General features: G+C 40.2%; 1 protein-coding gene across 16 annotated transcripts in view; it reads right to left on the minus strand.

The window, feature by feature from the left end:
• Positions 1-24,020, minus strand: part of EIF4G3 (eukaryotic translation initiation factor 4 gamma 3) — a 348,214-nt gene that overhangs the window by 16,713 nt on the left and 307,481 nt on the right. For all 16 annotated transcript variants that reach the window (XM_040229503.1, XM_040229502.1, XM_040229501.1 and 13 more), the window contains 8 exons: positions 23,727-23,821; positions 21,724-21,817; positions 20,687-20,804; positions 19,042-19,262; positions 16,567-16,685; positions 11,367-11,539; positions 3,418-3,543; positions 2,220-2,301 (listed from right to left, as the gene is read on the minus strand). In XM_040229503.1, coding sequence (XP_040085437.1) covers positions 2,220-2,301; positions 3,418-3,543; positions 11,367-11,539; positions 16,567-16,685; positions 19,042-19,262; positions 20,687-20,804; positions 21,724-21,817; positions 23,727-23,821 — 1,028 coding nt within the window. The remainder of the gene's footprint in view (positions 1-2,219; positions 2,302-3,417; positions 3,544-11,366; positions 11,540-16,566; positions 16,686-19,041; positions 19,263-20,686; positions 20,805-21,723; positions 21,818-23,726; positions 23,822-24,020) is intronic.

Here is a 24,020-nt window from a genome sequence, read left to right on the forward strand (position 1 = left end):
AAAAACACTGGACTGGAAGAAACACAAGCTGGAATCAAGACTGCCAGGAGAAATATCAATAACCTCAGATATGCAGATGACACCACCCTTATGGCAGAAAGTGAAGAGGAACTAAAAAGCCTCTTGATGAAAGTGAAAGTGGAGAGCGAAAAAGTTGGCTTAAAGCTCAACATTCAGAAAACGAAGATCATGGCATCCGGTCCCATCACTTCATGGCAAATAGATGGGGAAACAGTGGAAACAGTGTCAGAATATTTTTGGGGGCTCCAAAATCACTGCAGATGGTGACTGCAGCCATGAAATTAAAAGACGCTTACTCCTTGGAAGAAAAGTTATGACCAACCTAGATAGCATATTGAAAAGCAGAGACATTACTTTGCCAACTAAGGTCCATCTAGTCAAGGCTATGGTTTTTCCAGTGGTCATGTATGGATATGAGAGTTGAACTGTGAAGAAGGCCGAGTGCCGAAGAATTGGTGCTTTTGAACTGTGGTGTTGGAGAAGACTCTTGAGAGTCCCTTGGATTGCAAGGAGATCCAACCAATCTATTCTGAAGGAGATCAGCCCTGGGATTTCTTTGGAAGGAATGATGCTAAAGCTGAAGCTCCAGTACTTTGGCCACCTCATGCAAAGAGTTGACTCATTGGAAAAGACTCTGATGCTGGGAGGGATTGGGGGCAGGAGGAAAGGGGACGACAGAGGATGAGATGGCTGGATGGCATCACGGACTCAATGGACATGAGTCTGAGTGAACTCTGAGAGATGGTGATGGACAGGGAGGCCTGGCGTGCTGCGATTCATGGGGTCGCAAAGAGTCGGACATGACTGAGCGACTGAACTGAACTGACAAAACAGTGAATTCTATCATCCCAGTATCTCTTGCTCTGGTATGAATAAGTCAGAAATCACTCTAGAACTTTCCAAGTGAGTTTTGTTTTGATGTTTCTCACCCCAGGAGTAACATCACCTTCCTCTTTGGGAAGCTATACCGCTTTTCCAAACCTCTTAACCTCTAATATAGCATTGACACAATTTTTTGGTTAAGATTTGTCTGTCTCCCCTTCCAGTCTATAAATTCTTTGAAGGTTTAGTCATCTTTGTAGACTAAAATCCTGGCAAAGGGCTTTGCAGAGAATTATGCAGTAATTCTAAATAAATTCTACAATAAATGCAACTCTAAGATAGAAATTCACAATCCTGCAGAATCATCTTCACCACCTATTTCTTTTTTCCATTAAAAAATCATTTTACTGAAGTATAGTTAATTTACCATGTTGTGTTAATTTTTGCTGTACAGCAAAGTGATTCAGTTACATATATACATGCACACGGTCTTCTTCATATCCTTCTCCATTATAGTTTATCACAGAATATTAATACTTCCATGAGCTATACAGGAGGTCCTCACTGTTTATCCATTATGTGCACAGCAGATGCAGTTTCTATCTGCCAACCCAGACTCCCAAACCATTTCCCCCTCCCCTTGGCAACCACAAGCCCGTTCTCTATTCTGAAAATCTGTTTCTATTGCACAGATAAGTTCATTTGTGTTTTAGATTCCATGGATAAGTGATATCAATATGAATTTTTACCACCTATTTCTAATCAGATTCAGTTCAGTTCAGCTGCTCAGTCGTGTCCGACTCTGTAACCCCATGAATCGCAGCACGCCAGGCCTCCCTGTCCATCACCAACTCCCGGAGTTCACTCAGACTCACGTCCATCGAGTCAGTGATGCCATCCACCCATCTCATCCTCTGTCGTCCCCTTCTCCTCCTGCCCCCAATCCCTCCCACCATCAGGGTCTTTTCCAATGAGTCAACTCTCCAAAAATAATAAAGTTAATCATTTCATGAATCTCCTCTTTCTCTGAAAGCAGAGGAATTTTAATCAAAATCTATTATAATAAAGCATAAATAATATAGCCATTTTGCTTCAAGACAAAATAAATTAAAACACATTTTGAGATTCTTTAAATTTTACCAAATCTAGCTGAGATTAGATAATTCTTCCCAAATTAGTAGAGAACAGAAAGGCAAATATACCTTTGGAAGAAACTAGACTGAACCAGAGACCTCACTCTTTTTTTTCCCCCCAAATAACAGAAGTTAACAGAATTACTTATACAGCGATACCCAAGTTTTTCACAGATAAACCAAGATCAAAATCATGACACTTCCTAATACACCGCTAAGTCCAATACTAAGTTTAACACTCACCATTTGTTTGCATAGAAGGTGCAATATTTCAGAAATCAAGATTCCAGCTCTTCCAACAGGAAGTAAAGGTTTGCAAAATTCTCTGTAAAAGATACAAGTAGTACTTAAGTACCTCTGAACAAATTCTCTGTTTTAAAAAATAGGCAAAGTGTGCCAAAAGAACAGATACTGTGCAACCTAAACAATACTGGGAAAGTCCAAGCTCCAGAACATGCTCAAAGTAATAATTTTCAGCAGAAGTAGTTCAGAGACCTTGGGTTTTTATGCCTCATTGAGAAGCCGGAAAGAGGCTTTACAATTCCTGGGTTTTGCCTTTTTCTCTGTTTCAGTGACAAAAGCAATGCAATGATCAGTCTCACTTACTCTGTTTATGTAAGTTCCACTTTAAGCTGAAAGGAGAGAAGCACCTTAGGTAACAGGAAGGTGTGAAGCCTGCTTATGAAATATGTTTAAGAAAGGAAGCTTTTCATTAGAATATGGATGAAACACAAAGGAACCAATTTTCCCATAGTTAAATCAGTATTTCACAAACTATGTTCCACAGTATATTAACAATTATTCTTCAAAAAAAGGATTCAACAGTCAATTAAATGAAGTGATGCTGACTGAAAGAAAGCGAAATAATTTTTATTTGTTGCTTGCTTACAGGACTGTCATAACCTTTAATGTGCTATAATACACTTGTGACTCTCACAGGGATACACTAGTATGCAGAGTTTGACTATGTGAACAGTTTTGGGAGAAATACTAGCTGACACAAGGTAGCAACAATTGCCCATTCCTGTCCAAATCTAGGAATGCCTAACAGCTCAGTTTCTTTCAAAACAACCTGAGCACGTACCACGCAGGTACCACAATCTGACAGGTTATCACGTGGAACTATGAATTCTTACAGCACTGGAGCAATGAGAGACATAAAAGCCGGATTAACATTAAGTTTCCAGGAGCGATCACTTCCCAGTTACATGGTTCTGAAGCCATATCTAATGTTAATGAACCACAGGGCTATTATATCCCCATCACTTCTCTAATTTAGAAAAATGTAACATTTTTATACAGAAATTAGAAGTCTTAAAGAGCCACAGACTGGGTGTGAAAGTCTCCAAAAGCACTGAAGAAACAGCACTAAGCTAAAAGCCAGCTGGTGAGTTCTGCCAGGTTAACTAGAAATACATCCAAAGAAACAAACACAACTTACGTGATGAGTTCTCTCATGGAGATTCCGCCTTCTTTTAACATAGGAGTCACCAGTTCAGCAAGGTACAACCAAATATGGGGAATATCAATGGCCATGTCATCTGCCAATTCCAATGTTTCTGAAAAACTGGAAAAGAACAGGAAAAAATCCACATGCAAATGTAATTGAAAGTTAAGATCAAATACATAGATCAAACACCAGTCGGTCAACAAATACCCATTAAACAATTGCTATGTCTGGTACTGACCTAGGTGTCAAGTACACAAGCTTTTGATCTCAAAGAGCTTGTATCAGTGTGGGGAGGAAAACAAACACAGACAAAAGCATATTTGCAGACAGGGTTAATTCTCTGAAGAATAGGACCAGGATATCGCTAGAGGGTGACCAGAAAATACCCCTGTATGGAAGTGACTTCTGAAAGACTTAATGAAAATGAGCCAGTCTCATAATGTTCTAGGGTAACAAGCTATTAATTTAATCTCAACTATAAAGAGTTCCACATAGCTAAGTATCATATCCTAGGAGTTGGTCAGAAGCACTGATGGAAAACTTCGTGTAATACAGACCAGACACAAAGAGAAGACAAGACAAAAATTTTTCCTTTGAGGAGCTTAAAATGGGGAAGAAACCTCGGTGAATACAAAAGAGCCTGACAACGTTACTGCATAACATCATCATTATACACGTGACAAACTGGGCAACCACTAAAGAAAAGCTGGTGGTTTTAGGCTTTCATGCTATGGAATATTTCTCAATGTGAAGTAATAAATCTAATTTTTAAATATAAAATTTAGAAACATCAAATATAAAACATCAGCACAGTCTTATTTAGGCTGGAAATCATAGCTATTTCTTTTAAGTATAAAAACATAATTCAAGACTGTGTTAATCATTCCAACATAGAATATATTAAAAGGTACAAAAACAAAAGTGAATTTAACTATAGGAGACATATACATAATTACAAGGAAATACACGTAATCAGCAGGGTGTATGAATTGAGGGGTCAAGGGCAGGTGGTATCCTTTCAGATCTCTGCATCCATAAAAAATGTGTGCTTTTTCACTGCAATTCCAGTTTCTAGCCAGAGTGTGCCATTCTTTTTACATACCTGAGAGAGCTACACATCACTAAAATTTTTCACTTAAAAAGAGGTACCACTGCAAGGCAGAGTCACTTTCCTGAAGGTGTCATTTCAAAACAGTTGGCAGCTCAGCCCCATTATCTAACTCTGGGCTTCATGAATCCTGAATGGCAATTTTGTGACCTCACAGCTTGCAATTATTTGACACCAATTTGCTATAAACAGACTCTTGACTGTTCGCTCATTACGTATGCTTCCAGCTTGGTTAATGTGCCAACGACGGAACATAATCTGGCCGGGCTCCAGGATTTCTAGATTAGTTACGTGTAATGCCTCTTCACGTTTCATGGTTTATAGGTATAAACTTGTCTACTGAGCTCATGAGACAATCGCAGCAGTCTTGGTCTTGAAGCAGTGTGTCTAAACTGTTCTTTTCATCTTATATGACAACTAAAAGATACTCATATTCTTGCCTCAGTTTTCTACTTGTTGATTAGTCAGTTTACCGTGGTACAGTCTGCAGAACATCATCATCGATCAAATCCACACTGATGATAAAAAACATAGTTGGCTGAACACACGATATCTGAAGCAAAAGCTCGTAAGCGACTTATTTCTCTTCAAGTTTACTATTCCGAAATCCTTTTGTATGATTTTAAAAGAAAAATCCTACAGCCCCGTGTGCAGAAGCTGCTTGATCATTATCTCTGTGTCTTTGGACTACTACTTAGCCTGTAACAATGCCTTGCCTAACATATATTTTCTGCTGGCTGAATAAATGAAATAAAGCTATAGCACATCCTTGCTTCGTGGTATATAGTGACCACCACACCCACTGAACTGCACTCTGGGAGGTCCACCAATGGGACTTTGAACATCCCTCACCCCATTACAACTACAGAAACTCTATTTTTACTTATTTTATATATTGCGATCCTAAAATTTAGTTGAAGAAAGCAATAAATATTAAAAGTTAGAAATATATTTTTTAATTTAAAATTTTTAATGCAGTAAAGTTCTGATTAGACATCTGCTAAAAGGCAAAACAATCTACCATCACTGGAAATGATCTTGTCAGGCAGCATCTTCCATAATTTTGCATTATGATAACTTTAATAAAAATAAAAATCTGGCTGTAGATAATCAAAGAAGAAATAGTGAAGACATCTCAAAATTAAGCTGGTCTGGTATTATTATGCTGATCATTAGAGAATCTAACTACATGTGAAACAAAGAAATAAATAAAAAGATAAAGATCCTTCTTATATTTCAGTACCATTTTCAAAGAATACCACAGAAAAAGACTATTGCCTCACCTATGAGAACAAATGGGGACTTCACTTGCTGAGAAGCACCTCGACAATTCTGCACGTGGAACTTAGTCTGCTTGTCCACTTAGGCTCCAAACAGTGTAGAATTCTACCAAAGTAGAATTGCCTTAAGTGGCAAGAGAAGTTCCAAGAGTAGTCAAGGAGGAGATAAGAATTTCCTTCCCAATAAGCATCTCCGAAAGTAAAATATTAATATAATGAGATTCCTTGAAGGGGAAATATTTTGGGTCTCTAGTCAACTTCAACTTTTATCCTGCTTTTCACTGTTTATTACATTTTCATTTCTTCAAAACACTTTCAAAGAGATTCCAATTTCATGGTGAACAGTGAGCTACATTCAACTACCTTTACCAGACAGTTTTTAGAAGTTTCCTGAGGCCATGATATTAAACGACTGTACCACATTATCTGAAATGAATCTATCTACATAATAATGTGCTCACCTACCCACATATCTGATTAGCATCATAGAGTATTTAGATCCAAGTCCTAAAAATTCCAAGGGGATGGTTTGATCTTGTGGAAATGTTTTATATACATCAACTACTATGCTCAAAGATGATAAAACATCTTTTAAAAAAACTGCAAAGGATCTAAGCTTTGTTTATAAACCACCTGACACAGAGAGGTTATCTGAAGCATCTGTCTAGTCTATCTTATTCTCCAAGTAGCAATGTATGCTTTGGGCAGCTGTAGGAGAAACTACATATAGGGGACTGGAATGCAAACCAGGAAGTCAAGAAACACCTGGGGTAACAGGCAAATTTGGCCTTGGAATACGGAATGAAGCAGGGCAAAGACTAATAAGAGTTTTGTCAAGAGAATGCACTGGTCATAGCAAACACTCTCTTCCAACAACACAAGAGAAGACTCTACACATGGACATCACCAGATGGTCAACACCGAAATCAGACTGATTATATTCTTTGCAGCCAAAGATGGAGAAGCTCTATATAGTCAGCAAAAACAAGACCGGGAGCTGACTGTGGCTCAGATCATGAACTCATTACCAAATTCAGACTTAAATTGAAGAAAGTAGGAAAAACCACTAAAACATTCAGGTATGACCTGAATCACATCCCTTATGATTATACAGTGGAAGTGAGAAATAGATTTAAGGGACTAGATCTGATAGGTAGAGTGCCTGATGAACTATGAATGGAGGTTTGTGACATTGTACAGGAGACAGGGATCAAGACCATCCTCATGGAAAAGAAATGCAAAAAAGCAAAATGGCTGTCTGGGGAGGCCTTACAAATAGCTGTGACAAGAAGAGAAGCGAAAAGCAAAGGAGAAAAGGAAAGATATAAGTATCTGAATGCAGAGTTCCAAAGAATAGCAAGGAGAGATAAGAAAGCCTTCCTCAGCGATCAATGCAAAGAAGTAGAGGAAAACAACAGAACGGGAAAGACTAGAGATCTCTTCAAGAAAATGAGAGATACCAAGGGAACATTTCATGCAAAGATGGGCTCAATAAAAGACAGAAATGGTAGGGACCTAACAGAAGCAGAAGATATTAAGAAGAGGTGGCAAGAATACACAAAATTGTACAAAAAAGATCTTCACATCCAAGATGATCACGATGGTGTGATCACTCACCTAGAGCCAGACATCCTGGAATGTGAAGTCAAGTGGGCCTTAGAAACTATCACTATGAACAAAGCTAGTGGAGGTGATGGGATTCCAGTGGCGCTATTTCAAATCCAGAAAGATGATGCTGTGCAAGTGCTGCACTCAATATGCCAGCAAATTTGGAAAACTCAGCAGTGGTCACAGGACTGGAAAAGGTCAGTTTTCATTCCAATCCCAAAGAAAGGCAATGCCAAAGAATGTTCAAACTACTGCACAATTGCACTCATCTCACAGGCTAGTAAAGTAATGCTCAAAATTCTCCAAGCCAGGCTTCAGCAATATGTGAACTGTGAACTTCCAGATGTTCAAGCTGGTTTTAGAAAAGGCAGAGGAACCAGAGATCAAATTGCCAACATCTGCTGGATCATGGAAAAAGCAAGAGAGTTCCAGAAAAACATCTGTTCTGCTTTATTGACTATGCCAAAGCCTTTGACTGTGTGGATCACAATAAACTGTGGAAAATTCTGAAAGAGATAGGAATACCAGACCACCTGACCCGCCTCTTGAGAAACCTATATGCAGGTCAGGAAGCAACAGTTAGAACTGGACATGGAACAACAGACTGGTTCCAAATAGGAAAAGGAGTATGTCAAGGCTATATATTGTCACCCTGCTTATTGAACTTCTATGCAGAGTACATCATGAGAAACACTGGGCTGGAAGAAGCACAAGCTGGAATCAAGATTGCCGGGAGAAATATCAATAACCTCAGATATGCAGATGACACCACCCTTATGGCAGAAAGAGAAGAGGAACTAAAAAGCCTCTTGATGAAAGTGAAAGAGGAGAGTGAAAAAGTTGGCTTAAAGCTCAACATTCAGAAAACGAAGATCATGGCATCTGGGCCCATCACTTCATGGGAAGTTGACGGGGAAACAGTGGAAGCAGTATCAGACTTTATTTTTTTGGGCTCCAAAATCATTGCAGATGGTGATTGCAGCCATGAAATTAAAAGACGCTTACTCCTTGGAAGGAAAGTTATGACCAACCTAGATAGTATATTCAAAAGCAGAGACATTACTTTGCCAACAAAGGTCTGTGTAGTCAAGGCTATGGTTTTTCCAGTGGTCATGCAGATGTGAGAGTTTGACTGTGAAGAAAGCTGAGTGCCAAAGAATTGATGCTTTTGAACTGTGGTGTTGGAGAAGACTTGAGAGTTCCTTGGATTGCAAGGAGATCCAACCAGTCCCTTCTAAAGAAGATCAGTCCGGGTGTACTTTGGAAGGACTGATGCTAAAGCTGAAACTCCAATACTTTGGCCACCTCATGTGAGAGTTGACTTACTGGAAAAGACTCTGATGCTGGGAGAGATTGGGGGCAGGAGGAGAAGGGGACAACAGAGATAGCTGGATGGCATCACTGACTCGATGGACGTGAGTTTGAGTGAACTCCGGGAGTTGGTGATGGACAGGGAGGCCTGGCGTGCTGTGATTCATGGGGTCGCAGAGTGGGACAGGACCAAGCGACTGGACTGAACTGAGGAGAAACCGCAGATTAAAAGTTGGCTGATCAGGGCCCAGTAAATTTGGAGGTCTTTTTTATTTTCCAGAATCATCACTGGCTTGGGAAACTAGGCAGAAACAGCTTTAATTGTTCACAAAGCATTGTGCTAGTCACTCAGTTGTGTCTGAGTATTTGCAACTTCATGGACCATCAGGCTCCTCTGTTCAAAGGATTTTACAGGCAAGAATACTGGAGTGGGTTGCCATTTCCCTCTCCAGAGGATTTTCCCAACCCAGGTATCAAACCCAGGGCTCCCACACTGCAGACAGATGCTTTACTGTCTGAGCCACCAGGGAAGCCACAATTGCTCAGAAGTTGGCATTTAAGCAGTATCAGCATCCAGAAAGCTGACCCTGATGCTCCCCTCACAATGCTGACTAAGGACAGAGATCTTTGGATACTGGGACAAAAAGAGATAGCAGACTGGGCATTTCGGTGGCTCCAATGAAATGGCTTCCCTGGACAATATGATCTATTTATAACTTAGGTTTCAGAAGTAATTGGGAAATTATGATTCAGTGTGCAAGAAGGCTCTTTGTGGATACTAACATGGGGCTCTCTCTTAGTTTCCACCTTAGAAAAAATTGCCAGACCTTTCCATTTAGGAAGGAACAGGGATCCTCCTAGGGGTCTTGTCTAAGGATAGCCTGGTTAGGTCTCACTAAGTGTCAAAAGCTAGGCCTGAAGCTGCTCCGTTATCATAAGCTGCAGAGGAAGCAGGGACAGAGAAAGCTGAAGCAGCCACTTAGACACAGGTGTGTCCCCTTTCAGTCTGTATGAAATGTGGACACCGTGTCTGGACGTGGTAACGTTTCCTCAGGGAAATGAAAATGTTTGAGATAGCCTGGAAACCAAGCTAGCACCTCACAAGTTCAACCAAGGTCACTGAAGCTAGAATGCACTCTGTGAGGGCTTTTCAGGGATGAACCAACTTCTGAGTATAGTTTGAAGAAAGACAGAAAATGGTAGCTGGTAAAGTAGCATTTTCAAAATTTCCTGGTGAATATATCATAGTATCTGGGCAAAAAGCAAATATATATAAACATAATAGTTATTAAAACTATAGTTCCAAGTTGGCTAGGGGCAGAACTCAATTTGTGAGGCTGTAAATACCCTCATTTGCTCTTATTATTTATACTGGTTGGCTACTGGAGTGAGAGGGCCAAAGTTTCTTACTAAGTTAACTGAGTCAGATGGCCTTAATCTAGTCAAGTCACTGAATAAAGAGAAATCTAACTTACTGATGAAGTATAACTTTTTAATGATTCTAGGAACAAATATACATCTTCTGGGACCCTGAGGACAATGCCATTATTTCTCACAGAAATCAAATGAATAGTTATTCCTAGGTATATTCAACCCTGGGATTTAATAATTGTCCTATTCTAAGAGGTTGGCCATATCTGAGAGATATATGGTGGTATCTCATCATGTGCATTTAATTTACAAGACCACAAAAAAAGATCGGCAAAAAAAGAGATTTACAATGAGAGAAATAACTTAAACAATGCAGAAGTCTTCCTGACATTCCACTCACAGAGCACTCACCCTGAATATGAGATGGAAGGGTTATCCAATCTGACATTTACCCTACAGGTCTCAGTTCCTCTTCTCTCACAGAATGGGTACCTGTCAGCTCTAGCTGTGGTTCTGTGTTTACATTTGCATAACATGGCTCCTAAAACAATTTTTTTTAAAACAACATGCAATTTCACTTTAAATATTGATTTTAAAACATAAGCCTGGGCAAGATTCTGTGATTGTACCACGAAGAACCTGATCCATGCATACATCTGTGGATGATCACAAAGATAACCAGATTCTGATCACACAGGATTTAATACAAGTCACAGCTAAACTTCATCAACTCAGCCATCAAGAGAATTCATAATGAAACCAACCTGAAATAAACCTAATCATTAACAACTTGGAAGTTACATATGCCTCTATCAGGGTAGAGTGGACAGACAAGCATTTCTTGGCCAAAATGAACCATGGTTTAGTGAAAAGATGAAGCTTTTTTGGTTTAATTTTCCAGAATTTTTCTCACAAAGGAAAGCTTTTTTCTCAGGGTTTACATGTAGGCTGATGAGCTCCGAGTTTCTTGGCGGTTAAGAGGGTCTGTTATCTGACTTGCATCATAATATGTGTCTATCTACAAGTAGATACAGAAAATCAGAAAATAAACACTAATCAGAAAATAACCACTAGCACAATCTATCAAATGCCATCATATCAACCAACATACATACTGTCAATATAATATACATCGATATATTATGGCAGATACAATTTTAACCTATGGAAACTGCTAAATACTTAAAAAATTATGTACTCTTAAAATTAACTACTATGAAAGAGTCTAGTAACTGAATACTACTGTTGAGTAGGATACTGACCCTCTGAAAAAGTCCTGTTTGCTGAGCTTTTCTGACTGCACCAGCTGATACAGTAACTGGCCCATGTGATCCCGGGTGATCTGGCTCCTTTCCAGGGTGGACTCCACTCCTGTCCTTACGAACACATGTTGCAGGCCCTGGGCATTCAGCTCTTCCACACACTGCATGGCTTCCTGTTCAAACAGCAAATAAAAGCTTACTCCAAAATAAGGATCGAATTGCCAGAGTGTTAAAATAAGTTTAAAAACATTTACTTATGACAAAATTAGTAGAAAAGAGCAAGATAGTTTTCATATATACAAATAGCTAAACATTAATATAGCTCAGTAAAATGCAGGATAATATGGGCAATATTATTAGGCATATTTAAAAATAAAAGTGCATCTTTATAAGGCTAATGTGTTTAGGTTAACATCTTAAAGATCACTCAAAAAACCAGAGCCAATATTTTTTTACACAACATGGATCTATATTATGATCATTTAGAAACTTGAAATGGTATATTATGAAATAATATTTAAACAGAAATTCACGTCATGAATCAAAGGCCTTAATGAGATAACTGAGGTAGTTCTGTCTCAACATGTAATATTTGCAAAATCTTCAAAGAAAAATGTCTTCCTTTTATAGTAAAGTTGACATGGTTAGCTGAAGCACTAAAATCTTTTAGGAAGATCTTGGGATGTGGGGCTTGTAGACTGGTTCTTACCAGGGGATGATCTGGCTGGGTCAGTACCTCTGTTCTGGACAGCAAAAGCCTGGCAGCAAGGTCACCCAATCACCGGTACGGCAGTGTGCCTCCCTGCCCTCAGCGGCCTCGGCTTGTCTGAGCTCAAACTCCTGTGATTCTACATCTGACGAGAGCGGTTCTCGTGACGGGGAAGATGCATGTTAAAGGGCAGCCTCCTGACAGAAGCAGCGAGTAAGGCAGGGCTAGGTGTCTTCACCCCTGTTTATCTCCCCTCTATTAAGTTATTTAATACAGCCTCCCATGTCAACTTTTTATCTAAAATATTTTCAAAATATAGAGAAATTAAAGAGTAATAAAATGTACACCGACATACCTTTACTGCAATTTAGATTATAATCAATTGCTGGTTTTCTTATATATGTGTCTAAGAAATTCAACATTCACACAGTAACATCAACTAAATATCTGATATATAGTACAGACTGGAATTGCCACAACTGTCCCCAAATGTCCAATATAGCTTTTTCGTTGTTCTAGGATCCAACTGAAAACCCAACGTCACACGTCATGATGTCTCTTTACTCTTGTTTTTGGCCGTGCTGCCCAGCTTGCAGGATCTTAGTTTTCCAGCTAGGGCTCAAACTCTGGGTCCTAGCAGTGAAAGCGCCAAGTTCCAAACACTGAACCATCAAGGAATTCTCTCATTAGATTCCTTTAATACAAGTCAATCTTTTCTCTCTTCTTTGTGTTTTCATGACACTGCCACTTTTAAGACAACTATCACGTAAAACTGTTTCTGACACACACTTTTACCCAATCCGTCTGTTTCCAGTCCCATCTGCATCTCACGCACATTCATCGAATGCCAAGTAAGTTAGCACCCATCCTTCTAGCTTCCAGAATGGTGCTGCTTTCTACAGCTTATGCTTTTTATCCTTGTGGCATTTTACCTCCTTTTAAGCCTATCATCATCATTATAAAGCCTTTTCAGGAGAGAGTAAAAATGAAAGCAAATACTCAGTGCTCAGTATTAATACCTGAAGTGATTGTCTTCCAATGAGAATTTAGTCACTGCATCTGCATACTGGGCCAACTAACCATATCATGGAACTACTAATGCGAAGCTTCTAAGTTCACAGCAGTTCATAATCTTACCCTTCTCCCTAGTTTCTAATGTTTTGTTTCTTGTTTTTGACCTCTAACCTGAAATGACACCTCCTAGAATCCCTGTGACTGCCCAATCACTGTAATTGCCCAATCACTGGTTATCATACCATCTGATCTTACTTCTTTGCACTGGAACACTTTCTTTTTGTAGAAGCTGCTTATTTAGTTATTACCTATTTTTAGGACAGCTTTGTCTGTATCACCCACTAGAACATAAGCTCTGTAAAAGACCCATAAAAAGATTATGTTGTTCACCACATATACTACAATATTTACAAGAAGTATTCCTTACAATAGGCTTCCCTGGTAGCTCAGCTGGTAAAGAACTTGTCTGCAATGCAGGAAACTCCGGTTTGATTCCTGGTTCGGGAAGATCCCCTGGAGAAGGGATAGGCTACCCACTCCAGTATTCTTGGGCTTCCCTGGTGGCTCAGACAGTAAAGAATCTGCCTGCAATGTGGGAGACCTGGGTTCAATCCCTGGGTTGGGAAGATCCTCTGGAGGAGGGCACAGCAACTCACTCTAGTGTTCTTGCCTGGAGAATCCCCATGGACAGAGGAGCCTAGTGGGCTAGAGTCCATGGGGTCGCAACGAGTTGGACACAACTGAGCAAATAAAACCGACTCATGCATTCCTTAATGGGGGTGACACATTTCAGGTGCTCAACATACAGACCTCACAGAGGCTAAAACACAAGGTGTGGAGTCAGACAAATATGTTTGAACCCTGGTTCTGCCACTTACTTGCTACTGTGTGAGTTCAGGAATGTTACTTAATCTCTCAGCTTTGACTTCCTATCACAAGGTTACTGTGAGGACTGCATATAATATATATAAGCACTTGGCATGTTGCCAAACACAAAACAACAGCTCAATAAATACTCATTTATATTACTGTTAACTATAACACCTACTAAAATGTTAGGGGAAAATCCTCTTTACAATGAGCTCTGTAATAAGCCTTTAACATGACACACCAATACCCAAAAGGTAGGAAGAAAAAGTATAGCTTCTGCTCTGAAGCTGGAAGCTTGGATTTGAATCCTGAGTCTGCCATTTATCCGACAGAAGTAAGTATGACCTAGAGCCTCCCTCATGGCTCAGAGGATAAAGCGTCTGCCTCCAATGCAGGAGACCCAGGTTCGATCCCTGGGTTGGGAAGATCCCCTGGAGAAGGAAATGGCAATCCACTCCAGTATTTTTGCCTGGAGAATCCCATGGAGAGAGGAGCCTGGAGAATCCCATGGAGAGAGGAGCCTGGCGGGCTACAGTCCATGGGGTCGCAAAGAGTTGGACACGACTGACTGACTTCACACACACACAGAGCAAGTTACGTTGCACCTTTGCACCTCAGCTTTCTTTTCTATTTTTCAATTTTATTTTACTTTTAATTAGAGGATAATTGCTTTACAAAATTGTGATGGCTTCTGCCATACATCCACATGAATCAGCCATAGGTATACATATGCCCTCTTCCTCTTGTACCTCTAGCTGTGCTAGGGGCTTCCCTGGTGGCTCAGACAGTTTAAAAAAAAAAAAAACACAAACTGTGCTGCCAATTTATAAGAATACTATTTTTAAAAAATTCATTTTCTAGGAATCTAACAAATCATAATATATAAAGTCTGTTCTTTGGATTATTCCAGCTAGCGTTCTTATTTTTGCTGCATTTTCAAGAGGTTCTAACTTGCTCATGAGCAAAGCCTTCCTATTTCTAAATTTTGGACAATTTCGATAAGCTTTTACCAAAGCAAAAGTAGTTAATATATCTGACAAATAATTGTAACAGATAAGCCTTTGATGACCCCAGATCCCTAAACCAGGTCCCATTATATGATCTCTCCTAAGAAGCACAAGCTGGAATCAAGACAGCCGGGAGAATTATCAATAACCTCAGATATGCAGATGACACCACCCTTATGGCAGAAAGTGAAAAGGAGCTAAAAAGCCTCTTGATGAAAGTGAAAGAGGAGAGTGAAAAAGTTGCTTAAAGCTCAACATTCAGAAAAGAAAGATCATGGCATCTGGTCCCATCACTTCATGGGAAATAGATGGGGAAACAGTGAAAACAGTGTCAGACTTTATTTTTCTGTGCTCCAAAATCACTGCAGATGGTGACTGCAGCCATGAAATTAAAAGACGCTTATACTCCTTGGAAGGAAAGTTATGACCAACCTAGAGAGCATATTCAAAAGCAGAGACGTTACTTTGCCAACAAAGGTCTGTCTAGTCAAGGCTATGGTTTTTCCAGTGGTCATGTATGGATGCGAGAGTTGGACTGTGAAGAAGGCCGAGTGCTGAAGAATTGATGCTTTTGAACTGTGGTGTTGGAGAAGACTCTTGAGAGACCCTCGGACTGCAAGGAGATCCAACCAGTCCATTCTAAAGGAGATCAGCCCTGGATGTTCTTTGGAAGGACTGATGCTGAAGCTGAAACTCCAGTACTTTGGCCACCTCATGCGAAGAATTGACTCATTGGAAAAGACTGATGCTGGGAGGGATTGGGGGTGGAGGAAAAGGGGACGATGGAGGATGAGATGGCTAGATGGCACCAACGACTCGATGGACGTGAGTCTGAGTGAACTCCGGGAGATGGTGATGGACAGGGAGGCCTGGCGTGCTGCGATTCATGGGGTCACAAAGAGTCAGACAAGACTGAGCGACTGAACTGAACTGAAGATCCTACAGGTCTCCTAGCATTTAACTACAACTGAACACTTTGTGGACTTTATCTGTTCATGATCTATCTCTAACTTAAGACTACAAGGCTCATGAAGTCAGGCAGTATGTGTATCTTACTCACTGCTATCTTAAAATGAAGATCAAGGAGAAGATTAAGGTTAAAGAATGGCAAACTGAAAGTTACATCTTGAAATGTTTCACTCAGGCTGTCTGACCCTGGCACATTACTCTTTTGTGCCTCAGTTTTTGCACTTATGAAGTAAAGAAAAATAATGTCAGCTGTACTTTAAAGTTACTGTGAGAATGCTGACAGGTAATATAAGGAGCCAGGAATTCCTCATAATGATAATGTGTTGTTTTTGTTCATTAACATCAAAGTAAATCTGGTTATTCTGCAGTGGGGATGGATTGATATCCGCTCTCCCTCCCTGCCAGTTGATCTTGTGAACTACAGTATCACTATAAAAGAGCACACTCGGTAGGAATGTATCAGTTGTGCAAACTGAACTGTGCAGGGCTGGGATTACTCACTCTAGGTCTCATCAGTTCACAGTAACTGATCTAGACCAGAACCAAGTTACACTGTCCCCTGTGAAGTTACTCTGCCCCCTATCACAGGCCTTTCTGTGCTGTTGCTTTCTTTCTAAACATTTTTGTTTACCTTAAAATCATTAATGTGTAGAAACTCGTCAATGATAGACTTGGACTTCCTCTCCATCTCTTCCTCTGACAATGCAGGCTTGTCAGAGGCTGATGTTGCTGGAATTTCTGGTTTCATCACTAGTGAGGATAAAAAAGTGAGAAAAGAAAAATGACAAAAATCATTAAAATGGTAGAATTATGGTTGATAATATTTGTGTGCTGTTACATTGTTTTTTTTTAGTAAAGGCATTAAAACAGATACCAATTTGACAAAGCAAGCCACCTAAAAGTAGAATACAGAAACATTATTTTAGAATACACACATACTAAATAACTTCATAATCCACAACAGCTACAAGGGATTGAGATATTGACAAATTTTTATAATTAGCATTTTTTTGTTCCTTTTTTAAAAAAATCAAGGTATGGTTGATTTACAGAATATTATTTACAGTATTATATTAACTTTAGGTACACAACACAGTGATGGAACACTTTTCTAGAGTATACTACATTTCCTTCCTGTATTTTGATTGCTCTCCACTGCTTCGAATATGGAGGGCACACGAGGCCCGCTCAGTCGCACAGGCATGCACAGAGCTACAGCCACACTGGCTTTGGCAGTTGCTTGAATACGCCATGGTTCCACCGACGAATACTTTGTTCATGATGCTCCTCCTATATGGAATGCTCTCTCTCTGCCCCTCGCCTATCCCTCCCTGCAAACCTGTTTTAACTCCTCTTTCCTTCAGACCCGAGGGAAGCCTTCTCTAACATCCCCCTGTGTCTGGTAAGTAAGTACTGTTATAACTATGTTTCTTTCATAGCATTTTTCTCATTTTGTACTTCTATACTGTCGTGGTCCGTGTGAGGGTTGGAAAAGAATTTCCAGACATGAGGCAGGAGAGGAGAATAAAGTTTATTAGAGCGGGAGACGCTGTCAGAACAGCAGGCCAGCTCAAGGAAGAACTGACCTTGAACAGTGGTCCTTAGTCCACTTTTATACCCAGGGTACAAGGAGTGGGCTAGGGGTCTTGTGGGTCATTTGCTAATTGGATGAGGCACGTATCCTGGGTGGGGGAAGAGTAAGGCAGATAACTTCTCCCTATGGGGTAGGAGGGGAGACAGGCGATACTGCTCAGGAGGACTTGAAATCCGTTAGTAGTTACACCACGGGGGAGGGAAGGACACTAAGGGTCTGGTTTTTCCGTTCCTGCATTCCAAGATCTTCCTTGGTTTTATCTGCTCTTTTGATCCTTGGGTCACCACATGCTATCATCTTTCATGGGGCTATCTGATAAACTTCTTGACCCAGGAGACAGAAGACCAAGAGCAGGGACTGGTGCCCCGAAGTCATGAGGTGCTCAGGTGCAAATGAACAAACGGCCCAGACAGTAAACGTGCAGAGGGCAGCTGTGCTACAGCGTCCAGTACACGCCAGGGGTTTCTCATACCCTATCTTGTTAGGCTCCCAAACCACCCAGCGTGCAGGAGGAGGCCATACGTCCTTAAAACTGAAAGACCTGAAGTCCTCATCAGTCGGGAAAAGACATTTCAACTTGCCTGTGAAATCCATTTAGAAACTACAGTTAGGAGACATAATTTAAATAGTGAAACAAAACTGAAAGCTAGGAAAATGTTATAAAACAACCAGTATTACTTCAGGATTAAGATTTAAAACTTTTTCATCACTGTCATTATCATCAAGACATCTAATACCTTTTTGCAAACTTTGTATTTACCAGGTAATGTTCCAAGTATTTACATGTATTATCACTTTTAACCTTCACAATAACTCTACAGAATTAGTACACTTTTTATCCCCATATAAGAGATGAGGAAACTGAAAATCAGATAGGTTAAACACATGAGGAAGTTTTTAGAGCACTACCTGAGTTGGTCCTCTAAGCACATACATGCTCAACATGTACAAAACCCAGAGGTTCCAAGATGAAGCTAATGAAAGACCATCTGATACTTTCTCTTTGTTTTGCCCTGTGGAGGCACAACAGTTTCGGGATTTTCATACATGTGAGGGGCTGTACAAAGGATACCTTGGAGAAGGCAGGCTACCCACTCCAGTATTCTGGCCTAGAGAATTCCATGGACTGTATAGTCCATGGGGCTGCAAAGAGTCAGACAGGACTGAGCAACTTTCACTTTTCACAAAGGATACACACGCTAATGCACATGGGGGTACAATTTAGGGACCTTGGAAGAAATTCATATTGCTCAAGATACAGCAAAAGGACCTCATCTTCATCGCTTTTAATAGTGAAAGGGGGAAATTTACGAACTGCTGAACCATGGGATACCTGGGGACTGAAAACCGGAAGATTAGGAAGATGTCCTCTAACTTTTAAAGCACTGGCTCGTGTGCTGTTTACATGTATCGATTCTGAAAATCTACGGGCACAAAGTCTCCTTGTCCTTTTCCCCTCCCAAATTTAAGGCCCCAGTCTTCACCTGTATCTGTCTACACAGAGCCCCTCACCTGGCTCCCGGGTCCTGCTCCGCTCCGCCTCAGCGCTGCTCCTCTCCACGTCCGTGCCTCCCGTGAGCTGCTTCACGGTCTCCAGCATCTCCCTCCGCTGCTCCTCCTGAGACTGATTGTCTAACAGGTCTTTACTGCTGCCGCCCCTCATGACGGTGTTCGGCCGAGCTGCTGCAGATGGGAGGGGCTTGTCATTCTTCTCCCTGCCCGTGCTTCCGCGACTTAAAAGACAAAACAACACTTCTCAAAATAAAGACCACCTCCATTCCCTCTGTGTTCAAATTATAAAACAGCACCAAGACGTTCTAAAAGTATGCAGGAGAACTTTTCACAGATAACTTTAGATGTATGAGGCACCAATGAAACGCCAAAGTGTAATTATTTACATAAACAAGTAAAATCAGTGCTTTAACGAGATTAAGATGTGCTTTAGCTTTTCCTTAAATGTTAAAGGGATACCACTTGAAAATTTTAAATGCCGATGACAATTCCTTGTTTAAATTTTAAAAAATCTTTTAAGAAGAAAGACCGTGATGAGTGTTTGAGCTAAGTGAGCGAAAGGGCAACAGAGTACTGAAATAATATGGTTTTACTGTCTTACGAACTTGACACTGATATTCATTCAGAAATTTCAAATACATGGAAAATATCTGAGGACCAAGTCATGGAAAGTTCTGAACAGCCCAAATCACACACTACTTTCATTTTAGGAGAGAATCTTCCTGTCTTCCTACTCTTCTCTCAGACAATTCTAACCAGCGGGGCAAATAGGTCCTCAGCCCGAGAGAGATCAGCAACGGTGAATTTAAAATGAGAAAAGGAAGACCTAGAGGCAAGACAACGGTCTAATCACTATGCAGGAACAGACACAGTCCTCAAAAAGCACAGCCTTCAGGGGACATTTATAGCAGGGCAAAGAGCCACAAACACCTCAGTAGCACAACTGATGCTCAGTGACAATCTAGGTTATTGTTTAAAAGTTCACCAGTGCTGCATTTTGTTTCAGAAGCCAAAGGAATAGTAATACAGCTTAGAAAACCCACCCAGTCACATTAATTTATAATAATAAAAAGCAAAAGTTTGCGAGGTTCAAGAAACTCAGTCCCAAAGGCGCTTATATCCAAACATTTTATTCTGTCACTACACTACAGGTTCTCATCCACTCTCTGTAAACTAGCCAATGGAACACCTGACTGTACGAATCCTACAAACATGAAAGGAGAAAGACAGCAGAATACAGAGTAGTGAAAAATAAAAGCCAAGCTCAGATGTAACTGCAAGAGCAGTGTGACGGAGAAACACACGGGTGGGCGGTCGGGCCCTTTCACCCAGCTTGCGGGCCGCAGCCTGAGGGCGCCGGTTGCCCTGGAGCACCTGCACCTCACCTTGGGGAGCCCTGACGCAAGCTCCCGGGGCTCCTCAGCTGCGCCTGGCTTTCTGAGCGGAGCAAGCGATTGCATATCCCTTCCACCTCATCTGAACACTGTAACTTCCTTATCTTGGAGGAACTCAACTTTACTGATGAAACGAACCTACCCATAGGGATTATCATCAAAGAGAGAGAGTGTCTTGTGTCAGACAGACAACCAGCCAGCCAGCCAGCCTGACAAGCAGGTCAATCTTTATTAATGTGCAGACTGCTTACCTAGTTAAGGTCCGCCGGGAATCAAACTCTAGAGGTGTGGATGATGTAGACCCTGAAGGTGCTGGAGGTTGCAAAGCAGAGAATCTGTTTAAACTGGAAGCACTTGATCTTAAGGCATCTATAGATATTAAGGAGTGAGAAAAAGATACAAATCACATGACTAAAATGCAGCTTCTAATTGATCTGCCTTCGTGGGGAAGGGCCTGAGGCTAGGCATTTCTAACGAGCCTAACCAGCTGATGCCAATCTTCTGGTCCGCAGACCATACGCTTAGAAGCACAGTGTTAGAAGGATTTTGTAGGTAAAAAAGAATTTAGAAATATTTATTCATTACAACTATTTACTCCTTTAAAAATATAACTAAATTATCCTAAGTAGGGCATGGGAATGGTAAATAGGGGAAGAAAGAAGGCAAGCGAAACCAAAAGAAAATACCTCACTTAAAAAATGCTGTGATGTCACTTATGTAAATGTATAGATGTGAGTTTAAGTGAACAATTTAATTTAAAAGAAAAAAGGTCAAAATTATGTAATAAAAGGGAAATATGGGAAGGAGGTTAACAATGAAGTTTAAATTGTTATGATCGAAGTAAGTCCTAAAGTCAAATCTCTCAAAATCTACTTCTGACAAAGATTTGGAAAAATATTTTAATCTAATTCTTTTTTCTTTCACAACACCCTAAAGTTAAATGCTTCTGGGTAATAATATTATTTTTCTCAGCAATATGAGTTTCCATTTTAATTTGGAGTCCCAGTAACTTTTCTAATTATACTGAATTTGTAAAAAGCAACAAAAAACCAAAGGAATCAAACAGATTAAAGTTTTAAGTAGTCTTTGAATTAAAAAAAAAACACAACTTGTTTTAAACATTCAAAATACCTAAGGATCCATACTGAGGAGGAAACACTCAATTATGTTAAGAGTGGGACACCAATAAATCTAGGCTTGATTAGTTTATAGATCTTGCACTAAAACGTACGCTTGTGAAACGACTGCAGAACGCCAGCTTCCGGAGAAAAGGACTCTCCACACTTACCGGTCTCGCTCGCCTTTGCTCCACCACTGCTGCCTTTCCCCCAGCTGCCCAACTGCGCTTTAGGTACCAGCTGAATTTTCTCATCAATTGTGGGCTGCAACGTAAGGGATCACAAGTCAACAGTAGGAGCTATTCTAGAAGAATAGTTTATCTTCTCTTTTATCCCCCCAGTGCAATAAAATCAATTTCAGCAACAAAATTTTGCTTGGAATGCCCATATACAAAACATAAGTTGGAGCTGTTCCCATTAAACTGGGCTCCCTCTGGCCCTGGAAGAACTCTTTGGAATCCAGTGTCCACAAAATACAGCTGGAAACCACTGGTCTGGAGAACGCATTCAGATCCTCGAAGATGGTATGCCAATCTGCTAACAGTTTCTAGTGATGCCCCTCTTACAATGCCCAGGGATTTTAAAGTGGAAAAAAAAAAGGAATACACAAATATTACAAAATTAACTCATTAATCTTTTCAAGTGACTGTTAGGAAACAGGTCAAAAGACCCAAAGATTTCACATTTTAGCAAAGCCTAAAATAGGTTGGGGCAGGGAAGGAGAGGTGAGATAGGTGCATGGTTCAGTAAAGGCGAACAAGACAAAAAAGAGAGAAACATGTTAGATGGAGAGTTAGAGTGGCTGATCTCTCTCAGACTTAACTCTCCCAGCACAACTTCAGTACAAATGCACAGAGTACCTCATAAAATGCACACCATCACACAAATGCTGTAAGGCAGATCCTCATAAGAAAGCTACTACTATGTTCTGACAGTGCTGCTTGCTGTATGCAGTTAATAGTTAACAGTGAATCTCCTTAATGGTTTTGAGCTTCTAGTATTTATATAGAGTGCCAACAGTGTAACTATCTGAATACACATATTTATTTTAATTTATATATTTTTAAAAATATTAAGGAAATAATGTTGTAGGCTTAATACAAACAATTCCTTTTTATAGCGCCCATGCACAGAAACAATATTTTAAAACAAAGACAAATGATTTTAGTTAAAACTGTCTCTTGCTGGAAATGGAAGCGGATGGAAATCAAGTTGTATTTAGCAATGTAATTCCTTCTTTGGGACATAAACAACTGGAAGAATGTACCAGAGTCTTAGAAAACAGGATCCTAGCTGATACATCGAGAGAGACCCAGAGAGGGAATGCTCCATCCGGAAGCAATGCTTTGACAAAACTGTAAGGACGCAAACAACACAGCTCATCTTCTATTTGATATCTTCACTGTGAGCTTTAGACTGTCTTTAGTATCCTCCTGGCAGGCTGCTAATTTCACATCTATGGAAACTGTACAATGAGCGAGGATCAAACCACACTTGCAAGTGGTCTGCAAAACCCAGTGGGCTGTGGAAGTTTCCACTTTTACAAAATGTAATTCCACTTTCTCTATGTTCTCCAGGGTTCTCTTCACTCTACATACAGTGATCAACTTCTACTGCTGAAAACATCTGCCAGGAGAAAATTCTTTCCTCTTACTGCCCATGGACTCTTAAGAGAAGGAAGTGAAGTGAAGTGACGGTCCAGTAAATCTTTATCACAGAATAATTTCTGGTAGATCTTCTGTGATTTCTTTTATGCCTTAGATATAGCAAACCATTCATTCCTTTCATGGTCAAACTTAATAAGGCACTTTCTCCTTTCTTAGAGCTAAGGATACAATGTATAAAAGCTTACAATTTACTATGGCTTCTCAAGAACTTTTGTTACCATCTCTCTTATACCAAGTATCTCATACCTTTAAGAATTAACCTAGTCAATTTAATAAGCCTTAGTAAATAATCTAATCCTTCTTAGTTAACACTCATACAAATAAAAAGGACTAATTCCAGGACAACTAGGTAAGAATACACTTACTAAGGTTGCCCTGCAGAAATGCATCTGCAATAAAAAACAACTACCCGGTAAAATGTGTAATATGGCTATTTCATGTGAGAAGTAATTTTGAGAGTTATGTTTTTGAGACTATTTGAAGTTGTTCTTAAATGTCACACTCACCTTAGTGATTTTCAGAAATTTGGAGGGGTCCAATACCCGACTATTCTTGGCCCCTTGAACAGTGTTCCACCCACCTTCATCCACTCTCTGGACACCTGCAGGAAAAACAGAGTGAGCCAGACTCTCATCTGTCTCAAATCAGTTTGACAATGAAAGGGTGAGCAATCTTTTCAACTCAGCAGCTCTAATCAAAACCCAGGAAAAAGACATAAGAAACTGAAAACACTGCTGACGGTCTCCTTACCACCCACAACATGAAAATTTCAAGTAGAAGCACTCTACTGGTATTCATCT

The sequence above is a fragment of the Oryx dammah genome, unplaced genomic scaffold (assembly GCF_014754425.2).
Source record: "Oryx dammah isolate SB20612 unplaced genomic scaffold, SCBI_Odam_1.1 HiC_scaffold_27, whole genome shotgun sequence".
In the NCBI taxonomy this organism is placed as follows: domain Eukaryota; kingdom Metazoa; phylum Chordata; class Mammalia; order Artiodactyla; family Bovidae; genus Oryx; species Oryx dammah.